Genomic DNA, 22,678 nt, shown 5'->3' with positions numbered 1-22,678 from the left:
ACAGTCCAGCTGCAACAGCTCTGTTCGTCCCAAGGCTGGGTCTCTCTTCTCCTTCCACAAAGTGAGGAGAGCGTGAGAGACGAGGGAGGTGGACCACGCCACACGCATCCTTGAGCCCGAGACCGAATCAGGTCTCCTTCCTGACGCTGACTGCTAAAGCCTGTCTGGACCCCTACCCCAGCCTCCCTGGGATGGGCCCCAGGACCTACCTGCCAGAACCACTGGATCTGCTTGCTGTTCTTGGTGTAGTGTCGGTAAATAGTGTTCTTCTGCCAGTCGCTCATGTCTATCTCCTGCATGCCGCACAGCATGAGCTGCAGGGAAGACAGATGTCAGTGGCCCAGGGCCAGCCCCGTCCCCACTCACTAGCAGATACAAGCATCCCGAACATCTCCCTGATCTCTGCGGGCAGCGGTAGTAACAGGAGGGATATGAGTGTTAAACGGGGGCCCCTCGAAACAGTGTGAGAAACCCAAGCACAACGATCTACCCTGCGGCCTCGGTCCGGAGGGAGTGTGAGGTTCCACTGGCGAGCTTCTCTGGAGACAGTTTGCCAACAAAGGGCACAAACGCCCCGGAGGCCGGGGCTCAGGGTCCCAGCGACCTCAGCTCTCACCTCCAGCTCCTTCTCGTCAAAGTAGCGCAACCACTCCAGAGGGGCCACCTCGTTGAAGCCATCCAGGAAGGCTTTGGTCTGCTCTTCCACGCCGCGGGTGAAACGCCAGTCAGTCAGCAGCCTGAAACCGAAGACCAGCCATCAGGGGAACTGAGACCCGAAGCTTACGTGCACCTCAGGACCTGCCAGGAGGCTGCTGTCACACAGCAGCGAGGAATCGGCTGAGAGGTGACCCAGGCGCACACCCAGAGCCAGTGTGCGGGCTGGCCCTGAGGGGGGATGCCAAAGGGGAGGCTGTGATCCCTGGTGAAATGCATGGGGGGCATGGATGCGGGGTATCTCAGAGACAAGGGTGGCTCTGCTCCCCTCCCCCCGCACAGGCTCTCCAGCACTTAAAACTCACATGATATACTCGTCCTTGTTCTCCTCTGTCACTCGGATGCTCTCACCACCTTCCTTGAGCTCGTGGGTTGTCACCTTGCCCAGGATCTCCATGTCCTGGATGAAGTACAGCTCTAGACCGCACTCTTCCAGGTTGTTCTCTCTGGCGGCACAAGAGACCAAAAGGGAAGAGCTCTACCTTAGAAGGGCCCCCCTCATCCTGCTCCGTCCCTCACGTCAGTGCTCATGGGATGCCAGGACTCACAGCCTTGATCCAGAGCAGCTGCACGGGACCTCTCCCTGAGGCATGGAGAGAATTCTGGAGCTGCCCTACAGAGAAACCTAGGAGCTGCACATCTCCACAAGCACTTCTAAAGCCCATCTGAACGCAGAGCCAGTCTGGCAGAGAAAATAAAGGCCAGCAGTGCCTGCTCCCCAACCAGAGACCCCTGTCCTCCCAGCATGGCACAGGGGAGAGGACTCACTTGATCCAGACAATAGAGTTGTAGAATTCGGGATCAATAGATTCCAGGTCCTTCAGGGTTGGTCTCTTATTGAGCATCCGCTTATAGAAAGGGAGGGTGAAGCCTGTGTCAATGAACTTTCCATGGTACAGAGCCTGAGGAAGAGGAGACATGGAAAAGGGCTTTGGTCTTCTTAGGACACTGCCTGAAGCAGGCTCTTGGATGCTCCACACCAAAGCCCAACTACTGCTACCTACCCTTTCTCCCCAAGAGCAGTTGTGACCTTGACACAGACTCTCATCACGCCTGCAGACCACCGGGGCAAACAAAACCAGCCTACTTAGGAACCTAGTGCCTGCCCAGCACACTTGCCCACCAGCTTCCTCCTCTAGCAGAGAACTGCCCCACGCTCATGGACAGCACAACGCCAGGTGGCAGCCCTGACTCACTGACGCTCCGAGCTGGGCGGCGGAGGCAGCCAAAAATAATGCAGACGCTGTGGACGGCGAGAGCCGGCGGCCGCCAACGGTGAGTAATAGTCTAGGGTTTTACTGGTCTGTCCTGTTGGCTGCTGGGCCAGGCGGGTCTCTAGACCTGGGAAGAATGTGCCCACTTCCTGAGCCCAGCACCTTGGCCAAGAACTTCCAGACAAGGGGAAGGGACATATTTAGTCATGGCTCTTGGGTTCTTGCGGGCAGAGCATTCAGGAAGTCAGGAAGAAGCAAAGGAAAATTAACAATGAAACATCTCAAACTACCAAATACAGCAGAAGGACTATGGCTACCATGGGCTCCCCTTCCTCAATCCTGGCTCTCCACCCTCACGAGACATTCAACAGGATGCACATGACATGACTCCCTCCTCTAGTCACACTGTGTCCCTATTTCTAGATAAATACGGGTACCTACTCTTTTCCCAGTCCCTGATGATGCCTCCTATGTCCTGACCAGCTGGTCTACCAGGGCTCTCTTCTAAGCTACTATTGATTCCAAATCTCCTTCCAGAAGGCCCAAGTGTCTCAGGCAGACATTCCCTAACACTCTCACCCAAGGGCTGTGACAAACGGTGGTAGCCTGCCCTGCATCTCCCTTCCCCTCTGCAAGAAAGTCACCATGTCGGCAGCGTATGTCATGCCAACACCCTCGACAGGGTGCATGCTGAAAGTTCAGTGATGCCCATGGCCCAGAAACCCTGGGCTATCACGGACAAATTCCACACAAATCAACACAAGAAAACCCTCTCGAAGCCCCTGGGGATGCCCCTGAGGGAGCTCTGAACTATCTCCAGAACTCTCTCCAGCTTCTTGCATTTCCTGTTAGGTGTTCTGTGAGGAGTGTGGAGCTCAAAGTTGGGGCACCCACTGCAGGTTGTTCTTGGTACATGCCGCCCTGTGTAGAGATCTCACAGCAATGCGTCTTACCATAGCGATGAATCTGCCAATAAAGCGGAAGTAGGTGAGGTGGTCGGGGTTGATGGAGGAGGCAGGGTTGATCTGTAGGCAGTAATTGTTCTTCCCGGCATACTCAAATAAACAATACATGGGGTTGAGCACCTCATGGGACAGGAGAAAAAACCACTCCCTGGGAGAGAAGACAGAGAAAAACAAGAGTAATGGATCCCTTCCTGCACACATGCACTGGACATGGGGCTCTCTTTTGCTGTCCTGCTTTGGTGAGTTTGGAGACACGGTTCCCTGGAGTCGAGCCCCACTGGGATGAACACCTGGTATAACCTGCATTCACGGCTGGTCAGTGAGCAAGGGTGAATCAGGACAACTGCACTTGCGGACAGTGCTCAGGAAAGCCTGCGTGCATGTCTCCGGGCTCCCTGACGATGTATTCCAGGACTTTCTATCCGATATCCAGTATGGCTGATGGCAAAAGAGCGTGTGGTACCCTGAGGCCACCATGTACACTTGTGTAGGCTGCTCTGTACAAGAGCACTATGTTAAAGTATCAGAGACTTGCACATTTATTACAATAATTTTCCTGCATACAGCAGTCAATCTGGTTTTTTCCTGATAAAACCAAAGTATCATGACCATTTCCCAACATGGAAGTGTCTTGAGAAAGGGCATCTTTTTCTAAATCTTGCAGAGGTACTGAAGAAAACAGCCCTCCCCCCCACGTTTCCAACCTGAGTAGGCAGCATGAAAGGAATAGATTTTTAAACCTCATTCCCATTAGCTACACAAAAGGCATCTCATTTCTCTTGCTCTTTGCCCTCCCCTCACCCCAAACCCCATCACCACGCATTTGTCTGAACCAACACCCATGCCTTGACATCTTTTTGTGGCCTAGGTAACAAGCCTCAAGCCAGAATTCAGGGTCCTTTCAGGCTTGAGCCAAACCAGCAGGGGGACATCCCAAAGGGGCCAGTCCCTGGCTGCTTGTGGCCGGGCAGACGAGGAGTCCTTCGATGCAGAGGGTGCCTCGGTATCCTGTCCGTGGTTCTACCCTGTGGTAGAACAGCATGACGTAACCTACCATAGGGTAAAACCACTGGCAGGACACAGAGAGACAGACACACACGGGGTGGGAGCCACACCACCAAGCAGGGCCTGGAGAGAAGGTCACCATAGTCACCACAGAAAAAGAGCAATTGATCCACAGGGGCCAGCAAGGAGGGCAGCACCACCAGCAAACAGAGGATCAGAAACAAGTGAACCCAACACCGAGAGAGATGTCCCCAACACCAGGAGAGGTCAGTGAGTTGAGCAGTCGCCGCAGGCCAAGATGCTCCTTCTCCCTGCCAGGGACGTCAGCCCCATGATCCAACGCAACGTTTTGTCAAGAGACTCTGTTAGCTTTCGTAGGTAGGCTAGGGTGAGGGCAAGACAATGCTTTAGGCTCTTTTTATGGGTACGTCAGCCATTTTAACTTTATTGACGCTATGCGCATGACGTGTAGCTGAGCACTGATTGAGGCCCTCTGGATGGTGACACAATTTATGTCAGGCACACGCCGATATACTAGGTATCAGCGATATACCTGCCCCAGCTGCCTCAACAAGAGAACCTAGGGTCAATTTTTAACAGAAACAATAGGACAACGATATTTAACCCCCATCCACCGGTGCAGCTAGATTGGTTCAAGTTCAGACAGTTTCTTGCACCACTGTCCTAAGCCCTGCCCTCTGAAGCCCCCAGCCTCTCCACAGACCATTAACTAAAGGGTTAATGCCTAGCCCACAAGGGGACCCCAGGACCCTGCTCCTGTACCCATGTGGACCGGCCATACCCATGCCCACTCCTGAAAGTGCGTGAGAATTCTGGGGACCAATGTGAACAAGGGGGAGGCAGCTTTCTGGCCCTGAGCTCTATAGGCTGGGGAAATGGGTGTGGCCCAGCCTTCTAAGGGTGCTGAGCTCACCTGGCGATGCCTCCATAGTCCAGGCCCTCCTCGCCACGCATGATGATGTAGAGCCGGCGGCGGAGGTCATAGGGCTTCATGTTCATGATCTGGGGAGACAAAACATTGTGGCCCACCTGCCACTCCTGCTTCCTTGGCAGCTCAGGGGTTGGGGCAGGGAATTCTAAGTCCTTCTCTTCCACAGAGACTTGTCACCAAGGCCCATACCCTGGAAACTCTACCATGTGGGTTTAACAGACCATGTGACAGAAGATGGTGTGGTGCGAGGGGGCCTTCTGCTTGTTGGGTCTTAAACACCATGATTATTCTCTAACCTGTTGGAAAGAATCCTCAAACAGCGTCTGCCTGGAAACACTGATCTTCACATGGCTGGGGAGGGCATTTGACTAAAAAAGAAAGAGAAAAAGAAAACACCCGAATCAGGACCTCAGTGGTCACTATTCAGTCAGGTCTCCTGTGTGTATGAACAGGCTTCCCGTCTCCCGGGCCAGTGGCGAAGAACCTGGTACCCTAGAAATGGGAGCTAGTGACTGGAGACGATGTCAGACAATGCTGCGGGCAGGACAAGTAACTGGCCCCCACCTCGGACGCAGGTATCCCAACATCTCTGCGAGGTTAGGAAATCATGCTAAAGTAACTCAATTAACCCCACCGTCTGGGGGAGGTCCGGTCCCAGAACTCACGTGACAGAGGAAACGGAACTGGTGATACTTCCACCGAAAACTTCGGTCATAGGCACCAGGGGAACCTTGCTTCGTCCTGGGAAGAGGAAAGATGTTCTAGAATCCATGTGATTTCTCAAGAATTAGCAAAGGTTAGCCCCAAGGAAAGCTGATACTATGTTGAAGACCAGAAAGGCAGGCATGAAAGAAAGGAAATGACCGCCATTTCTGTAGACAGATTTGAAGAGTAAGAAGAAAAACCAGAAATAAAGCCAGACCTCTTGCTTTTAAAGAAAGACCACAAGTGTTATTCCAAATAAACAGGATAGCCCCTTCCTCCCCGCCTCCCCGGCTTCTCCCATCCCCTCTAATGTGACACCAAAATTAGCCACCAGAGGGCAGTAAGAGGAGCAAGACAAAGCTAAAACCCGACTGTGTGAACAGCTACTAATGCGGCCTGTGGGAAGTCCTTACCCAGACTCAAACCCAGGGCGAGGATCCTTAAAGGTGGTGGTGCGTGTATTGTGGTCCACAAAATAGCGTACCCCCTCACTGGTGTACTTCATCTCCCACCCTGGGGGCAATGCTGGTTCCTGGATCATCCTGGAAGCACGGGAAGAGAGGAATTAAGAGCCGAGCTCTCCTTCTGGGCCTCAGTGCTTACGAGGCTGGGGTTCCTAAAGTGTTGCTTTCTCTCTGCTTTCACCCAGGCCCCAAACCACCCTGAGGGTGGGCCTTGAGGAAAGGCACCTGGTACCACCCAAGTCATGAGGACAGTTCTGGAGCAGAGAGAGGTCATCTACCAGCTCTGGGTGGATGGCTGTGGCCTAAGTGGCGAAACAGCTATCCAGAGACTCCACACGCCTATCCTAGACTAGCTTCTGGAGAGGTTCCCTCAAATCTCTTGAAATCACCCTATTAGTAACCTGCACAAGTGGCAGAGAGACCAGCAACACCCGCCAGTTGGGCCACTCTCCATCCTTCAGGAAGTTCAATTTAAGAAGCCACGTTCAAGTCTCATTAGGCAGAAACTATATGGTAAGGATCCTCAGGCGCTTGTGTGTGGCTAAAGATCCTAGAATACCGACCACAGAGGACCAACACAGTCCAAGACACTTGGCCTGGAACAACATGGGGCCCACCCGGCCCAAGTCCTTACCCCTGGGTCCGAGGGTCCTCCCACTGGGTAGTGCGTGTGTTATGGTTCACGTAATACACCCGTCCATTGTCCTGTCTCTTCTCTGCCAGGGGAGAAGAAAGAAAAGAGGACAATCAGCTTGAAACATCTTGAGTCCATGTCCACTTCCCTCTGGCTCCCTCCTCCTGAGTGCCAGGTCCAAATTTCTGCCCCCGTTCCCAACCTGTTAGAGAAGTTTAACTGCTGAAAGCCTGGCTCACTCGCATCTGTCACTGGTAAAAAGGACAAAGAGAATCTTTCCCTACTGGGGAGTGGGGGAAGAAGAAACCATTTCAAACTCAAGATCCAGCACTGTCTTTGGTTGGTTGATTTGCTGGAGAGAAGGGGGCGGTGTGGCAACAAGGAGGGGGAGCAGCCCAGCTGAAACCAGAGGCGTAATTGCATCCAGCTGTGTGCAAAGTGGAGGCGCAGCCAGCCACCTCTCAAGCCCAGTCCCCACCCCAGTCCCGCACAGGCTGGTCTCTGGTCCTGCAACAGCTCCATCCAAACAGGACCATTGTGGGATGGCTGCATTTCCTTCATATCCTTTTGATCAGCGCTCTGTACCACAGGGCATATCTACCGCCCACCCTATCTCTTTCTCCTTGCATGAAGGCAGAGCTTTGTTCTAAAACTCACATCCCAGCAAAACCACGATGCTGCACGTGTGCGATAAATGCCTGGGGCCATGGGCACTTACAATGCCCATCTTGTGCTTTCACCTAAGTGTACCCTGCAAGCCAGGGCAGTATTTGGGGGGGCAGGGGGCTCAGGCATTCGGTCTCTGTCCTCTGGACAATCTTTGCTCTCTCCCCTCTCCTGGGGCTTACGTGCTTATGGGTGGGAGTCTGGGCAGACCCAACTTTAGCTGGTGATTCCAGGCTTTGAGAGGCATTGAGAAGGATGCCCCATCAGGTCCAAGGAGACAACAGGCAAGACTAGGGGCAAGGCTGTGAATGGAAGAGAGGTCACCTTTCCCAGGAAGTTCCTGAGCCTTCAAATCTATTTCTGTCCCCGCAAACAAATGATATGAATGGCCCTCCCTCTTTTACAATTACAGGGTGAAATTAAAGAAATAAAAATAATTAGTTCCAGAAGCTACAGGGAAACCAAGAGCTAAAAAGGGCACAGAATCAAGGAGCCCACTCCTCTCCCTCAAGCATCAGGCTGCAACGTTCCCAGCATCAACCCAGGGTCTTGGTCTCTCTCTGCCTTATGTGGTATCCATTATTCGTGTGAAATTTTTAAAACACAGATGAAAGAAAGAAAAGAAGATGCCCAAGATTATGACAGAGCTACCAACACCTCTGCTCAGTTTATGGGACTGTCCCATGGAAGTCAGGCTTCCCAAGAAGTTTCTGAGGAACAGGAGAAGATGCTCCCGACCCAGAAGCTTCTGCTTTGAACTAGGTCCTCTGTGTCTGCTTGGCCAAGGGCCAAAGCCAATGCTCATCATCAGGCCAGGGGATCTGTCCAGCTGGCCCAGGGCTAGCTTGCCTCCTCTAGGAAGAAACAAACTTGGAAGCACTTAGTCACGTGCCAGGGTCAGGGCCGCTGAAGAGATGTGGATCTAAACCTGAGGTGTCCTGACCCCTGGGTGCAGGGAGAACCATGGCCTCTCTTCTGGAGGAGCACAAAGGGCCCAGGATGGAGAGCAGGAGGCCCAGTAGCTTTGATCACAGGCTCCCACTAAATGTAATTCTCACTCGATTCTGCTGCTCTTTCTGTTCACTCTGAACTCTCCTTAGGAAGGTGGCCCTGTCTTGGCCCATCCCTGAAAGAGCCAACACAGAGCCCAAAGGATCTGATTAGGAAGGCTCCTGGCCCTCGGCTGGATGTTCTTTTTTCTCAGTTTCATACTGCTATGATCTTGTGTGTTTTCCTGATCACATGTAAACACCACTGACTCCATGGCTCCCCTTTCCCATCCCAGACATTTCACACTTGGCCACTGGGAGCTCTTTTCGAGGTGCTAGAGCTGCTCTTACTTGGCGACCATCATGTAGCAGAACCAGTAGAGCAAACAAGCACGTGACTCTATAGATCCAGGAACAAGTCTGGGTCCCTGGCTCCAGGTCACAAGCGTCTACTGGTTGCCAAACAACATCATGGATTCTTGCTTAATCAGAGGCGCTCTCCCCTGCCTAGCCAGGGATCCTGTGATCAACTCCTCATATGTGACTGGCTGCTGGTCTCTGAGACACCAGGGAACTTTTATCAGTTCAAAGAGCCAGATGGATGATCTGTGTACCTAAGGGATTCCCTAGCTGAAAATCAGGAACTGTCTGGAGGCTCCGTTAACCCATATGCCCCCCCAGAAGGCCTATGAGGTCCTTCCAAAGCTCTGGAATACAGTGGTAATTCACTAAGTGACACCCTGTGGGCCTGGGGCGGGGCGGGGGTGGTGGTGCTGCAGTGAAGCAACCTGGTAAATTACTACCAGGGAGCAGTGTGTCTCCACCAGGGGTCCCAGCTCAAAAGCCATACTTTTCCACATCATGCTCATCCTATCATTTGTCCACTTCTCTGTCTTTATTGGGGAGCAAGCCTCTGCCCAATTTAATACCATGCGTGCACACCACCAAAGCAGCATTCACTGTTCTCCACTGGCCCAACCAATACATTAAATCCAACACCTGCTGATTCCTGCAAAAACCTCCCTCTTCCACTCCCAGCGACTCTCGCTGTACCCAACAAAACCCTGCCCCAGCTCTGAGCTGCAGGATGCACTGAGTCTATCTCGTGTGACCCCTTTTTGCAGGAGCACGCCCTCCCAGAATAGCCACAAAGCCCATAATCTCTCCCAAGTCATGGATGTCCATCCTTCTAACTCATTATTGGCAGATGGCAGCACGGACCTAAGGTTCTCCAGTGTCAAAGAGAATCCAGCACGGTACCATTAACCGGCAGCAATGTGCTATCACTAACTTGCCACCCAGCGCTCAACTCTCCCATCGGCTTCTCTCACAACTGTGTCACAAAGAAAAAGGCGGCTTTCTTTAGCCAAAATCAGGATGAAGTCCAACATCTCAGCTGCAAAGAAAGGTTTGGTGAGGTGGCTCCTTCCGATCACACAGCCGCAGACCTGAAACCAATGCACCAGCAAGTAAGCCAGCACCAGAATGCCTTCGCCAATGACAGGCTGGATGGTTGGGTAGACAGTTTAAGGTTAGGACCAAAACCCAACAGTCCCATGGCTGCCCAGGGACTCTCCACAGTCTCATACGCTGCTTCAGCCATGGCGGGTAAATGCTCTAGGGCTGCTTTCCCAACCTTCCAGCTCCAACGCCTGTAACCGCTCGGGCTGGGCCTCCCCACAGAGCAAGCTGGCGAGAAGCGAAATGGGAAACTGAGGGCTGGGAGTGAGGCAGACTCTCAGCGAAAGGCGACAGAGCACGGGCGAGCATCGGCTGACAGACGGCTGAGGACAGAGAACTCGGTACTTACCCCAGCCAGGAGGGAGGGGGCCCAGTGGGTCATGGTCAGTCGAAGTACTTGAAGACTAAACACAAGAAACACAGCAGAACACAGAGGTTAAAAAAAAAGCCACTGGTTTAAAAATAAACGGACTGATAAAAATAAAAATGCCAAGGACTCATTTCCACATTTGAGCACTTTGTACAGGCTACAGTGGGGCCTGAGGTGACACCGGCGCCTCTCGGAAGTTTTTCCCAAAAAAGAAAAACCAAGAAAGAACCCCCCCGCACGGAGGGCCCGGACAGGTTGTGGAGAGGGTGGAGCGAGGGGGAAGAAGATGCGTGCAGGAGGAGGTCGGCCAGGGCAGTGCAGGAAGAGAGACGGCCCCAGGCCCCAGACAAGCAGGAGGGCCCAGAGCGGACAGCCCCGCAGCCTCGGCCAGTGCCCTGCTCTCGGCTCCTGCTCCCGGCAGCCGGGGCGACTGAAATCACCACCACCTCCAACTTTCTCCAAGAACCACACACGGGAGGGGAAAAAATATCGCAGGCCTTTCCAATGAAATCATTCCCACAAGCCCTGCCCACGCCCAGAGCTTCCTGGCTGGGGGCTGGGCCCTCCTCCCTCCACCACCCTCCTGGGTGCCCTGGGACAGGGAGCAGCCTCCCAGCAGCCGTGGTGCGCACACCCGGCCCAGACTGAGGGTACATTCATGCCCCAGGCCCCTCACCTCCCCCAGGAATGTTTTGCTTCCCTTCACAAAGCACCTTTATTCTCCTCCAGCCTGAACCTGAAGTTGCTCAGTGTTCTGCGTGTGCCTGTCTGGGGAGGTGGGGCTGGGGGCGAGGTGGCAAGCGAGCAGGAGAGACAGGAGAAAAAGGGGGGAGAGGACTCCAGGCCTTCAGGGTCACTGTTTACATTCGAGCCCCCCACCCCCAGCCTAATTCTGCTGGGAGATCCCCGGGGCAGGGCTGCAGGGGACCGAGAGTTCTCATATCCTGCGGGGAAAGGAGCTGCTGTCAAAAACTCTTCATAGTTAAATAAAACAAGTACTGTTCTGTTGTTCCACACTTGCTTGCTTTTTTCTTTCCTTTTCTTTTTTGCTGAAGCATTTTTATTTCACTTACTAAAACTTAATCGTTGCATGAAGGGATCAAGTTCTCAGTGCAGACTTCGGGCTGCCTGGCCGGCTCTGTCTGGGGGCGACGGAGCCACACACGGGCAGGACGATGAATGGGGCTCAGTCTCGGCTTGAGAAAACATTGGTGGAACTCAACTGCCAATGCACACCCCCCACCGCCGACCCCAGCCCACCCCTTCACAGGCGGCTGTCCACCCCCAAGCTGAAAGGACAGAGAAACTTTCTTTCCAAGGTGGCAGCACAGGCAACTCTTCCAAAGCAAGTTCCAACAAAGAGTTTAAGTCTTGAAACCATAGGTTCCTTGATAGAACAGAGCCCCCTTTCAGCAAAAGGTCTCCTGACCAACAGAATGAAACTGCACAAAGGTGTGGGAAGCTGGGCTGTGCTCGATTTAGGGCCCCAGTTACCATCGTCCTGGAGGACATGCTCAAACTTCCATCCCAGTTCAGATTTGCCTGGTGGCTACTGGAAGAGAGCTCCCAAATGTGACATCTCCCAGAGGCCATTCTGGTGACAGTGCGGGGGTGGGGAGGGGGGGGTGTTGCAGCAGCTCATAAAACCTAAGTTCCTCCAACCTTGTTAACACAGAAGAGCAGTAGCTATAAAAGCATTCGGTAACAGAAGGAAAGGAACTAACTTGTGAAATACGTATGCATTTCAGATAATGAAGCCAAATAGAACTCACTGGGTAATGAACTGTAGCAAAAGGGAAGAAATACAAAAAAGATCATTTTAAAAAAGTAAGTAAAAGAAGCATTCAGAGCAAAACTGTTTGCTGCTTCAAATTTTTTTTTTTTTTTTTTTTTTGGAATGAGTGGATAATCCATAAAGCGGTCACGGTCTCCAGTGGGAAATCAACTCCCAACTGGTACCAACTGGGCTTCAGGAGACTGACAGTCATCTTCTGCGTAACTCGACAGATCAACAGACAAACCATCTTTACTAACGGCCTTGCTGACCCGCATTGTACTAGAAACCAAAAAATGTTTATCGGCTAGCAAACATTTCCTTTTCCAATACTACAGCACCTACGGGTGCAGGCACATGACTTAAAGAACAGCTGATCAGATGCTCCCACTCTGAACTTCCGGGGACTGGCAGGAAAGCACGAGGTCGGGGCAATGACTCACTGCTGCAGTGGAGCCCACTGTCCGCGGGAGCAACGGGTGTTCAATGGCAGCACAGCAGGCACCGCCCTGCACAAACTTTTCCTCTGCCTAGCCTACCCTGGTTTCTGCCGGAGCTTGGTTCTTCATCGTCCTGTTCATTCTATGAACTACCCCCCATTCCCATTTGGTAAATTCCTTTTCTGCTTAAGTTTAACCAAGTGGATTTCTATTATTCATCAAAATCAACCATGACTTGTACACAAAGCATAGGGAGGAAATTTAAAAAAAAATACCAACTCTTGTCTCTTTCTTTTCTTTTCTTTTCTTTTTCTTTCTCTCTCTCTCTTTTTTTAAGTAGGCTCCACACACAGCATGGAATCCAATGAGGGGCTTGAACTCCTAACCCTGAGATCAAGACCTGAGCTGAGATCGAGTCGGACACTTAACTGATTGAGCCACCCAGGTGATCCAATCTTTTTCTTGATCCTTGCCTTTTTTATATCTTCATACAATGTTGGTTCTCTTTCATGTACTATTGTTCTTTTTATTTTTTTTTAATTTCTTAGCATTGTCCTACTCTCTTTTTTTTTTTTTAAGATTTTTATTTATTTATTTGACAGACAGAAATCACAAGTAGGCAGAGAGGCAGGCAGAGAGAAAAGAGAGAGCAGGCTCCCTGCCGAGCAGAGAGCCCAATGCGGGGCTCGATCCCAGGACCCTGGGATCATGACCTGAGCCGACGGCAAAGGCTTTAACCCTCTGAGCCACCCAGGCGCCCCTAACATTGTCCTATTCTCATCCTATCAGATCCACATCCCCCTCAAAAACCTGCGAAAAGGGGAACAGAAGAGGAAGCAAGAGAGAAGGGAAAGTGACCAGAGATTGAGAAGCATGAACAACACATGAGAAGTCAGTGAAAGTGGACACGCACAACAGTCTGACTGCTTGCAGTTAAAGCATAACACAACTACTCTGACATTTCTTCCCTAATGTACACAGTACAACCTGAAAAATAAGAAAAGGAAGTGGAGAGAAAGAAGCTGAAGAGAAACAAAATAAATAAATAAATAAATAAGAGCTACACATCATGGTCTGAAAACCAAATCCCCGCATCTCCACTAAGTCAACCAACTGCCCCTTCTCTTCTCCCACATTTCCCCTAAAATGAGAGATCCTAAGTATTGCTTGAAGCACAGCCAGAGAAGCACAGAGAAGGGGGCCTGGAGGGATTACAGAAGGGATCAGAAGAAAGATCCTGGGATGTGCAGGTGACTCTAAGCGACAAGACCGTTTCCTTTACCAGTAGCAATAGAAAGCAACACTATCGAATCATTTTCCTGGTAAATGTCCCGTGGCTGGGACATCTGAGGTGCAGGCCGCGAGCCAGACAGCTCACGTTGAGTTCAGTTCCCTCAGGGACTAAGCACTAAGTTCCAGTAATATTTTAAGATACAAACTCAGAAATAAAGAATGTCTAACAAACACAGCCGAGGGCAAGAAAGGCTCTGGGAAGGGCATAAAGGTTACTGTATGGAAGGCAGGCTCCTTTTTTTCAGGATCCACCCCGTGGGTGCAGAACAAAACCCAGGTGTTTGAGAGTTCAATCCGAAGGGCTCTCTGCAGAGTAAGCAACGAGAGTTGTCTGTTTCTGGAGAACACAATTTGGCAAGCACACATTAGGAGCCACAGAATGATCCTGTTCAGTCCTGGGGACACTGGCTACCTCCTCTAGTTCTTTTTTTTAAAGATTTTATTTATTTGACAGACAGAGATCACAAGTAGGCAGAGAGAGGGGGAAGCAGGCTCCCTGCTGAGCAGAGAGCCCGATGCGGGCCTTGATCCCACGAGCCGAAAGCAGAGGCTTTAACCCACTGAGCCACCCAGGTGCCCCCTCCTCTAGTTCTTAAAGGAGGACCAAAGTGGGGGTTACAGGAGCCTCTCAGAAAGCAGAAGGCACAATGCACATGAATGCCGGTGCAGCCCCACGGGTCCACAGCAGAATCACAAAAGAGCGGGCACAGTGAAACTGTGAGAGCAAAACGCAAGTATGTGTGTGATGCTCACAAGAAACAAAGGCGTGCTGGGATATCAAGAAACAGAAGCATATCAGAAATGAGGGAACAATAAAAGAAACCAATAAAAGTGTGTTGAAGCCGAGGGCAGGAAGGAACTGTGGGAGACTGCGCTGTGGGGTTCCCCTGGCTTCCATCTTGAACCGCTCTTCATGTTCTCTGTAGAGCAAGTGAAGAAGAACGAAGTCTTGGTTTCAGCCCAGCAGGAGGAGGAGGAGGAAGGGAAACCACTGGTACAGTATCAGCTCTTAAGTCTTCCGAGTCAAACCCTGGGCCGAGGCCAACCCCCAAAATAACTGTATGAAAGCGAGGCTTCTTACTTGTAACCAGGACACGGCACCATAGCAAACGAGGGGCAAAGCAAATCCAGGGGAGAGGGAAGTCAACAGAGACACACTGAAAGCTGACCCAGAAAAGATTCCTAACACGTTTTTCAATATGAACCTTGTTTCACAGAGAAAAAGGAACCATCACCTCCATCCAGAACCCTCCTGAATCCCCAGCCAAGCTGAGAAAACCAGGTTAGAGTACTTAAAAAAAAAAAAAAATTTCCTTCAAGGAGACACTCCAAGGCAAAGTTCTACCTCTGTGTGCCCGAAATGATGCTGCTAGAGCAACAGAAGCAGGCCAGAGAAATGGATGAAATGGATGTTCCAAAAGACCAAGTGAATGCGACCCCTAGAACCTGCCCTTTCACACATCAAACATCTCAGTCAACTAGCAGAACATACTTGGTGCATTGTGGAGGAAAACAAGATTCCTTTAAGAGATTTTTTTTTTTTTTTAAATTAGAGAAGCTGAGTAAGCAAGGAAACAAAATGACTGTGAAACTTCTAGAACAGTGTCCTTATCTCTAAGTCAAAGGACAGAGATACCCAGACCTTTCTAGTTTTTCAGCTATAACCACCCAGGAAAAGAGCAGGTAAAGCCTTTGGGCCCTTGCTCTGGAGGAACGGTTTTTGAAATGCAGAGAATGAGTGACCCCACCCAGTTGTGCAACTCGTGCCCCAAATGGATGCCAGGCAAGTGTGAAAAAGGCTGTGGAGTGGCACAGATTAGAGCCAGGCATTACAGCTCATCTCGACACAACATGATGTGACAAACTTTGTGCTTTTTGTACATCCACACTAGGGAAACTGAGGTTCCTCATCAGTTTACTCGCTATACGATGAGCATCAGCCCCCACAGATGGAAGAGGAGGCAGGCCAGCCCAGGTAGATAGATCTCTTGTGGTTGCTGGTGTAACTCCTGCTTTGGGTTAGAAGCTGCAAACAAAGACAAACCTGATAAGGAATGCTACTTGGTTAAATGGAATTAAAGATTTTCTGAGCATCTAACTGGGCAAGTTTCTAATTTAAAAAGGTATTGTTGTGGGGGGCGCCTGGGTGGCTCAGTGGGTTAAAGCCTCTGCCTTCAGCTCAGGTCATGATCCCAGGGTCCTGGGATCGAGCCCCACATCGGGCTCTCTGCTCAGCGAGGAGCCTACTTCCTCCTCTCTCTCTCTTTCTGCCTACTTGTGATCTCTGTCAAATAAATAAATAAAATCTTTAAAAAAAAAGGCAATGTTGTGGGCTTAGAGTTTATGTCAAGTAGAAACAATGTTGACTAAATAAGGTGATTCAGTGTTGTGGACCAGGTCAAAAAGTTTCCAGCCTCTAAGTCACTACCTTCTACAGGAATTCTAGTGCAGATCCCAAGCTTCATGTTCAAGGTGCCATGAGAATTCACAGAGTTCCAGTTTGGGAATTCCCGTTCCTACCAAAGAGGCTGTGTGGCTCGGTTCCCCTCAGCCACCACGTCACTGGTAGAGGCTCTAATGGGACGGCAGGTGAGGCTGGGAGGGTTTTTGAAGGGAACAGTACAAGAGGCCATTAGACAGTTTATTTGGAACCACAGCACTCTGAATTCTAGAGTAGGAAATCTAATGCTATTCTGTAGATAATGACCACGGAAAGCTTCCAGCCAGTGATTAAAATGGCAGTGATAAATGCCGAGAAAAAGCCCCTCTTCTTAAACCTTTCACAGTGACTTTTAAAAAGTGGTCAAGCAACAATGATATTTGAAGACTACTCTGCTGGGAACAAGCAGTACCGATCAGAGAAGAAAGCAAAGCCAACACACAGAACAATTCAGAGGCTGCCCTAACTGTTCAGTTGGGAGGGACGGAGAAAAATCAGGCATCAGATAGAAGGAAGCTGAAACAGAGCAAGGGTCAGTAAGTTTCTTCTTCTATGGGCCAGACAGTAAATATTTTAGGCTTTATAGACTAAATGGTCTCTGCTGTAACTACCCAACTCTGTTGTTACAACATAAAAGCAGCCAGAGTCAATATCTAAACTACTGGGAGTGCTTCTGTGCCAATAAAACTTTATTTACAAAACAAAATGTGGGCCAGTTTGGCCCATGGGCCATAGTTCGCCAAGCTCTGATTCAGATCAATTTTAAAGGTCCTCTATCCTTGAGAATCTGTCAAATAAGAAAGATCTAAAGAAAAACAGCTACGAAAAGGATTTGGGTAACTGTTTTGTTCTGAAAAGTAGGGGTATGGGAGAGGTCACAGCTGACCTTCAGGTTTCAAATTAGAATAAATGGGCTTGGAAGGAGGGACCAGAAAAGAAATCCGGTCTTGGAAGAAAGATGGTATCTCGAATCCTTAAACACAGAGGCTAGACATTGAGTTACTAAATTAGAAATAATGGAATTTGAGGAATTTCACGGTGATGCGTAAAATCTTCAGAGCACTGACGTTCCCAGCCACAGTTTTCCCCGCTCACCAAACAGATCAACGGCTGCTGCATGAGACGGCACATTCTCGGGTGCCGGGAGGCTCCAGTCCGTGTGGCGAGCCCCCCCCCCTCACCTGGTAGAGGAATCTTTGGCTGAAGTGCTGCATGGCGCCCTGGAGCTGATTGCGCTGGGACTGCCACTGCTCGTAGTTCCGCACGTACTCGGCTGTCGGGCGCTGCCAGGTGGTAGTCCGAGTGTTGTGATCCACATAGTAAAACCTGCCTCGGGGGTCTGTGCGCTTTTCCCAGCTGGAAACATTAAGCTCAGAATGAACACAGGGACCACCCACCCAACCTTCAAATTCCAGAGACATCCCAGGATGGCCGGCAAGGAGGGACTGACAGAGAGTTTAGCCTGGTGTCTGGCCCAGGAGCCTGGCCAAGCAAGGCCCGGTCACGGAGGCTTCTGGGGCTTATGTGATGAAAGCCGTCATTTGTGGCCGCCTCTGCAGCCACCAATCCCTCCTCACCATTAGCACCTGATTTCCATTTAGGAGATCCATGTTTTTCTGGGGAAGGTGACTTTCCTCCAAGTGCAAAGTGAACAGCTGACTGGGTCAGGAGTGGGCATGTGACCTATGCGGAGCTTAATCAAGGCAAATCTCAAGACTTTTGCTAGGAATTCTCAGGAAAATACAGTCTCTCTTCCTTGCCAGATAGGACTGAGAAAGTATGCAGTCTGAGGAGCCACTGGCTGCCATTTTCGACGTAAACACAATATGAGGTTGACCCAATAGATGGCAGAGTAGAAAAACAAAACAAAACAAAAATGCCAGCTCCTTGGTGAAATTGCTGAGTCACTAGATCAGGGATTACTTGCCAGGATCTACATCTAGAATTTTCAGTTACATTAGCCAGTGAATTCTCATCATTATTTAAGCCAACCTGGATCCCAATTTTTGTTCCTTGCAACAGAAATCATCCTGATATAAAGTGCCAGTGAAAACAGGCTGCATGGTCATGAGAAGAAGAGTTGGTATGAACAATGGCAGGATTCTTAGTGAGAAAGCAATCTTACCAAAGTACTAAAACACCTAAAATACCCATGGGCAAGGCAAGGCTAGAACAGATGGTCAAAATCTTCATCTGTGGTTGGTAGGTGTAACTTGATTTGCACACACGGAGGGAAGAAGTGATCAAGAGAAAGTAAGAGAGGGAACTTTGTGGGATGATGGAAATGCTTTAACATTTTGCTGGAGTATAAGTTACACAAATGTATGCATTTGTCAAAACTCAGCCAGTTACGTACCTGAGATCTGTATATCTTACTGTATGTAAATCATACTTCAATTTTAAACAGTAAATTTGAATCTAATCAAGCCTTCATATCTACCTACCAGTTTACAGGGAAGACAAGGGATAGAGGAGCATGCTTCCCAACACCTCAAGGTCATACCAGTCACATTCAGAATATGAGAAATTCTGCAGAGCAAATGCTACGGATCTTCAAGAAATAAATGGTCAGAATAAAATAAGAAAGTGTGGGAGACTTATAGGTTAAGAGAGACTTATGAGACGTATCAGCCAAAAGCAACGTGATGGTCTTGAGTTTGAACTGGACTCAAACAAATCACACTGTAAAAATAGTTTTAAGACAACTGGGGAAAATAGATGACATGAAGTAAGGAAATACGGTTAATTTTGTTGGGTGGGATAATGGTATTTCAGTTTTGGTTTTGTTTTTAAAGTAATCTCTATGCCCAATGTGGGGCTCAAACTCATGACCCTGAGATTAAGAGCTGCATGCTCTACCGACTGAACCAGCGGGGCACCCCTAGTTTTGTCTTTTTTTTTTTTTTAAACCCTATCTGTTAGAGATGTATGTGATGTATTTATGGTTCAAAGAATATGACATCTGGGATTTGCTTTAAATTTCATCAGTCACCTCCCCTGAAAAGTAGGAGGTCTGATGAAACAAAATGTTATTGTCAGAACCAAGTGGTGGTTACAAGGGATTCATTGTACTACTCTCTCCAATATGCCTGATGTTTGCATTATAAATTGGAAAGGGGGAGAGGGACAAAGGGGCTTAAAAAGATAAGAAAAAGATATAATTGAAGAAAACAGCAGTAACCCAATACAAAGGGAACCAGTAGGGATTGCACTGTATGTGTTGGAAAGTCTTTGTTCCCTAACTACCTTCTCATTTCATCTTCTCTGAATCCTTATGTTACTCATGTGACTACCATGCTTTGGTCTGCTTCCTCAGTTTTCAGTTAGCTTCCTAACTGACTTTTTTTGGCCACCTCTTCAGTGATTCTTTCAACTCAAAGCCTCTCTTAAAATGGCTTCTCTTCAAGGAGTCCCCAGTCCTGATGGCCAGTGCCCACACTGCGTCAGAATTCAGCCTGCTAGACTGCACTGACTTCATGACCTACTGTCACTTTGGACTCAGCTAAATGCCACAAGCCTCTTCCCAAACCTGAGTCTTCCCGGGTGTTCCTCCTGCCAGTCCCCTTCCCAGGGGTGAAGCTACCCCATCACTCCTGACTCTTCCCTTCCTGCTGATGTCAGCAAACTATTTAACACTTCTGGTGTTCGCCCTTGACTTTCCATTTCTACGTCCAACTATCCCCGAACCATCTCCCCACTCTGAGCCAGCCTATAAACTGTCATCGGGATAATGACATCAGACTGCACCCCCCCGCCCCCGGCCCCCACTTGTGCGCAATGCTCCTGCTCAAGAACTTCAAGTGACTCCTCATCACCCTTGAGTCAAAACCTTGAATTAGTATTCAAGGTTCACAACAAACTGGAACCTTCCCACCCTTCTCATAAATCCTCCCAACTAGTGACTTTTCTTTTTCTTTTTTTATCAAAGGAATCAAGTATCAAGAGTTAACAAATACAAACAGTTCTATAGGAGGTACAATAAAAAACAGCATCTCCTTCCCTACCTCTCCCCATTGCCGATTCCTGCTCCTGAGAAGCAACAGATTTCCATTCTCAATTGTTTCTTCTATTTACAGCCATATTGCTGAATAACATGCTTCTCTTACTATGTCTTGATTTCTGTCATATTAGACATTACCTGTGAACCTTCCACTATTGGAGCTGAGCACTGAGTTATTGTATCCCACCCCACAAGACACACAGTGCCCTCTCCTCCCCCAGCCTTCTAATTTAGAAAATCATCGTAAATGAACATTCAGAGTTTGTACTATGACTTTGTAGAGCTAGAAATGCATTTCCTTACTTGTACAACTTTTTCTTTTTTTTCTGAAGTTAAAGAACTATGCATTTCATTCTGCTTGATTCGCAAGAACCTATCACTACTGCACCTCCAGATTCTCATAGCACAGGTGGCCCCTCAATGTCAGTTAGATGTGCCTCACCACGTTTCTCCAGGCCCACTTCATCCTACGCGGACACCTGTCCTCCAGACCAGCTCTACATCACTGTCCTGAGTCAGCTTCCCTCACCTTCCTTGTGGGAATGTCTTTGGCCCCTGAATGGAGTCCCCTGTGTCCTGCAACTCATGACTTCTTTCTTGGTTTCCTCTTGTCTGGTGGAACAAACCATCTAGTAGCTTCTGAGAAAGAATGCACCAAAATGAACCATTTGAACACACTAAAGATACTTTAATTTCAACCCTCAGGGCTGTTAAGATGACTAGGAGCTGATTTCCAGGCAGGAAATAATTTTCCATCAGAATTTTAAGGATCCAGTTCTATAGCTGGCTGTTGAGATGAGAGACGGTATCCTTGATTCCTCATCTTTGATATGTACCCTACTTTCACCTTCTGGGGCCTTCTGAGATGTTCTCTTGCCATCCCAAAATTTCACTAGAATGAAATTCTAGGGTCACTTCTTTTCCCATTCTCTGGGTTGGGCATTTGGTAGGCCCTTTCAATTTGAATGCCTCACCTCTCAATTCCAGCAAAATCCCTTCATTCTTTCTTTGACAATTTCCTATCCTCTATTTCTAGTTCTTGCTGGAACTATTCATGAATGATGTTGAAGCTCCTAGACTCATCCTCTATTTTTCTTATCTCCAACATTAACTTTCAATCCTGTAATTTTTTTTTTTCTGCTGTTATATGTAGTTGACCCTTGATCAGCAAGGGTTTGAACTGTGAGGGTCTGCTTACACATGGATTTTTTTTCAATAAATACACTATAGTACTAGAAATGCATTTTTTCTTCCTTATGATTTTCTTTTCCCTACCTTACTTTACTTTAAGATTATAGCATATAATACATATACATACAAAATATTTGTTAATCATTGTAAGGCTTTTGGTCAACAGTAAGCTATTAATAGTTAAGTCTTGGGGGAATCCAAGTTATATCCGTATTTTCAACTGTGCAGGGTGTCAACTGTCCTAGTCCCTAGGCTGTTTAACAGTCAACTATTTATTAATTTTTAAAAGGTCTTCTTGGGACAGCTGGATGGCTCCACTGGTTAAGTGCCTGCCTTCAGCTCAGCTCATGATCCCAGGGTTCTGGGATTGAGCCCCACATCGGGCAGTAAGGAGCCTGCTTCTCCCTCTGCCTGCCGCTACCCTTGCTTGTGCGCTTGCTCGCTCTCTCTCTCTCTCTCTGGCAAATAAATAAATAAATAAAATCTTTTTTTAAAAATAAAAAATAAAAATAAAAGTTCTTGTTTCCTGAATGATCCCTTTTACAATCTCCTGTTCTTGTAGAGATGCCATATTTTCTCCCAAACTTTTGAGGATATGAATTATAATTTGGTTCTATTTCCACACTTGGTTTTCACCAAGGCCCCCTTTCTTTGCTGGTTCCATGTTATTCTTTCACACTGAAAAGTGAGTCACTAAAATGCTGAATGGACACTCTGGGTATCCAGGGTGTGGCAGGCTGACCAGTGGCTTTACCCCGCTCTTTGACTAAAAGAACCCTGAACAGCACGATCTATAGTTTTCTTCCCTTAGACTGGTCACTTTAGCCAACAAAAAACTCCAATCTTTAACTTGGGGACAGTATCCTCACTTAATCCCTTTTTGTCTGAGTTCATCTCTGCCTTCTGCTATGGCTGTATCCCACAGGATGGCTGCGTGTGTGCATGTGTGTGAGAGGCGTACACATGTGCACACATGCATGGGACAACAGGATGCAAGTGATGGGTGACAACTTGAGAAAGTCTAACTGCTCCCTGCACATATTTTTGACTTAACTTCAGAGTTTTTAAGTCTCATTACATGCACGCGCGCGTGCACACACACACACACACACCACCCAAATGTCTGACTGTTGAGGCTTTCCAGGGCTTCTAGCTGCAAACTGGCTGGCTTCCTGGGGGATACCCACACTGCAAACTTGGGTTTCAGCTTTCTCAGCTCTGCCATTTATCTATCAGCAACTAAACTTTGATTACCATCTCCCATATGCTGCTTCTCCTCTTCCATTCCTTTATCATTATACTTCTATTGCCATTTTAGGGAGTTTTTAGAAAGGAATGGAAATAAACACATGTTCAATCTACATGTTTAACTGAAATTCCTCAGCACTGGTGAATTTCAAA

General features: G+C 48.8%; 1 protein-coding gene across 3 annotated transcripts in view; it reads right to left on the bottom strand.

The window, feature by feature from the left end:
* WWP2 (WW domain containing E3 ubiquitin protein ligase 2) overlaps positions 1-22,678 on the bottom strand; it is a 147,748-nt gene that overhangs the window by 3,848 nt on the left and 121,222 nt on the right. For 2 of the 3 annotated variants that reach the window (XM_032323083.1, XM_032323084.1), the window contains 12 exons: positions 17,268-17,442; positions 10,119-10,173; positions 6,654-6,735; positions 5,969-6,097; positions 5,516-5,591; positions 5,147-5,218; positions 4,833-4,921; positions 2,882-3,041; positions 1,483-1,616; positions 1,020-1,160; positions 617-737; positions 210-314 (listed from right to left, as the gene is read on the bottom strand). In XM_032323083.1, coding sequence (XP_032178974.1) covers positions 210-314; positions 617-737; positions 1,020-1,160; positions 1,483-1,616; positions 2,882-3,041; positions 4,833-4,921; positions 5,147-5,218; positions 5,516-5,591; positions 5,969-6,097; positions 6,654-6,735; positions 10,119-10,173; positions 17,268-17,442 — 1,339 coding nt within the window. Of the gene's footprint in view, positions 1-209; positions 315-616; positions 738-1,019; positions 1,161-1,482; positions 1,617-2,881; positions 3,042-4,832; positions 4,922-5,146; positions 5,219-5,515; positions 5,592-5,968; positions 6,098-6,653; positions 6,736-10,118; positions 10,174-10,585; positions 11,169-17,267; positions 17,443-22,678 lie in introns of those variants that run through there. The other variant, XM_032323086.1, reaches the window with a different exon arrangement.

The sequence above is a fragment of the Mustela erminea genome, chromosome 19 (genome assembly GCF_009829155.1).
Source record: "Mustela erminea isolate mMusErm1 chromosome 19, mMusErm1.Pri, whole genome shotgun sequence".
Taxonomy (NCBI): Eukaryota; Metazoa; Chordata; class Mammalia; order Carnivora; family Mustelidae; genus Mustela; species Mustela erminea.
This window is presented reverse-complemented; position numbering and strand designations above follow the sequence as displayed.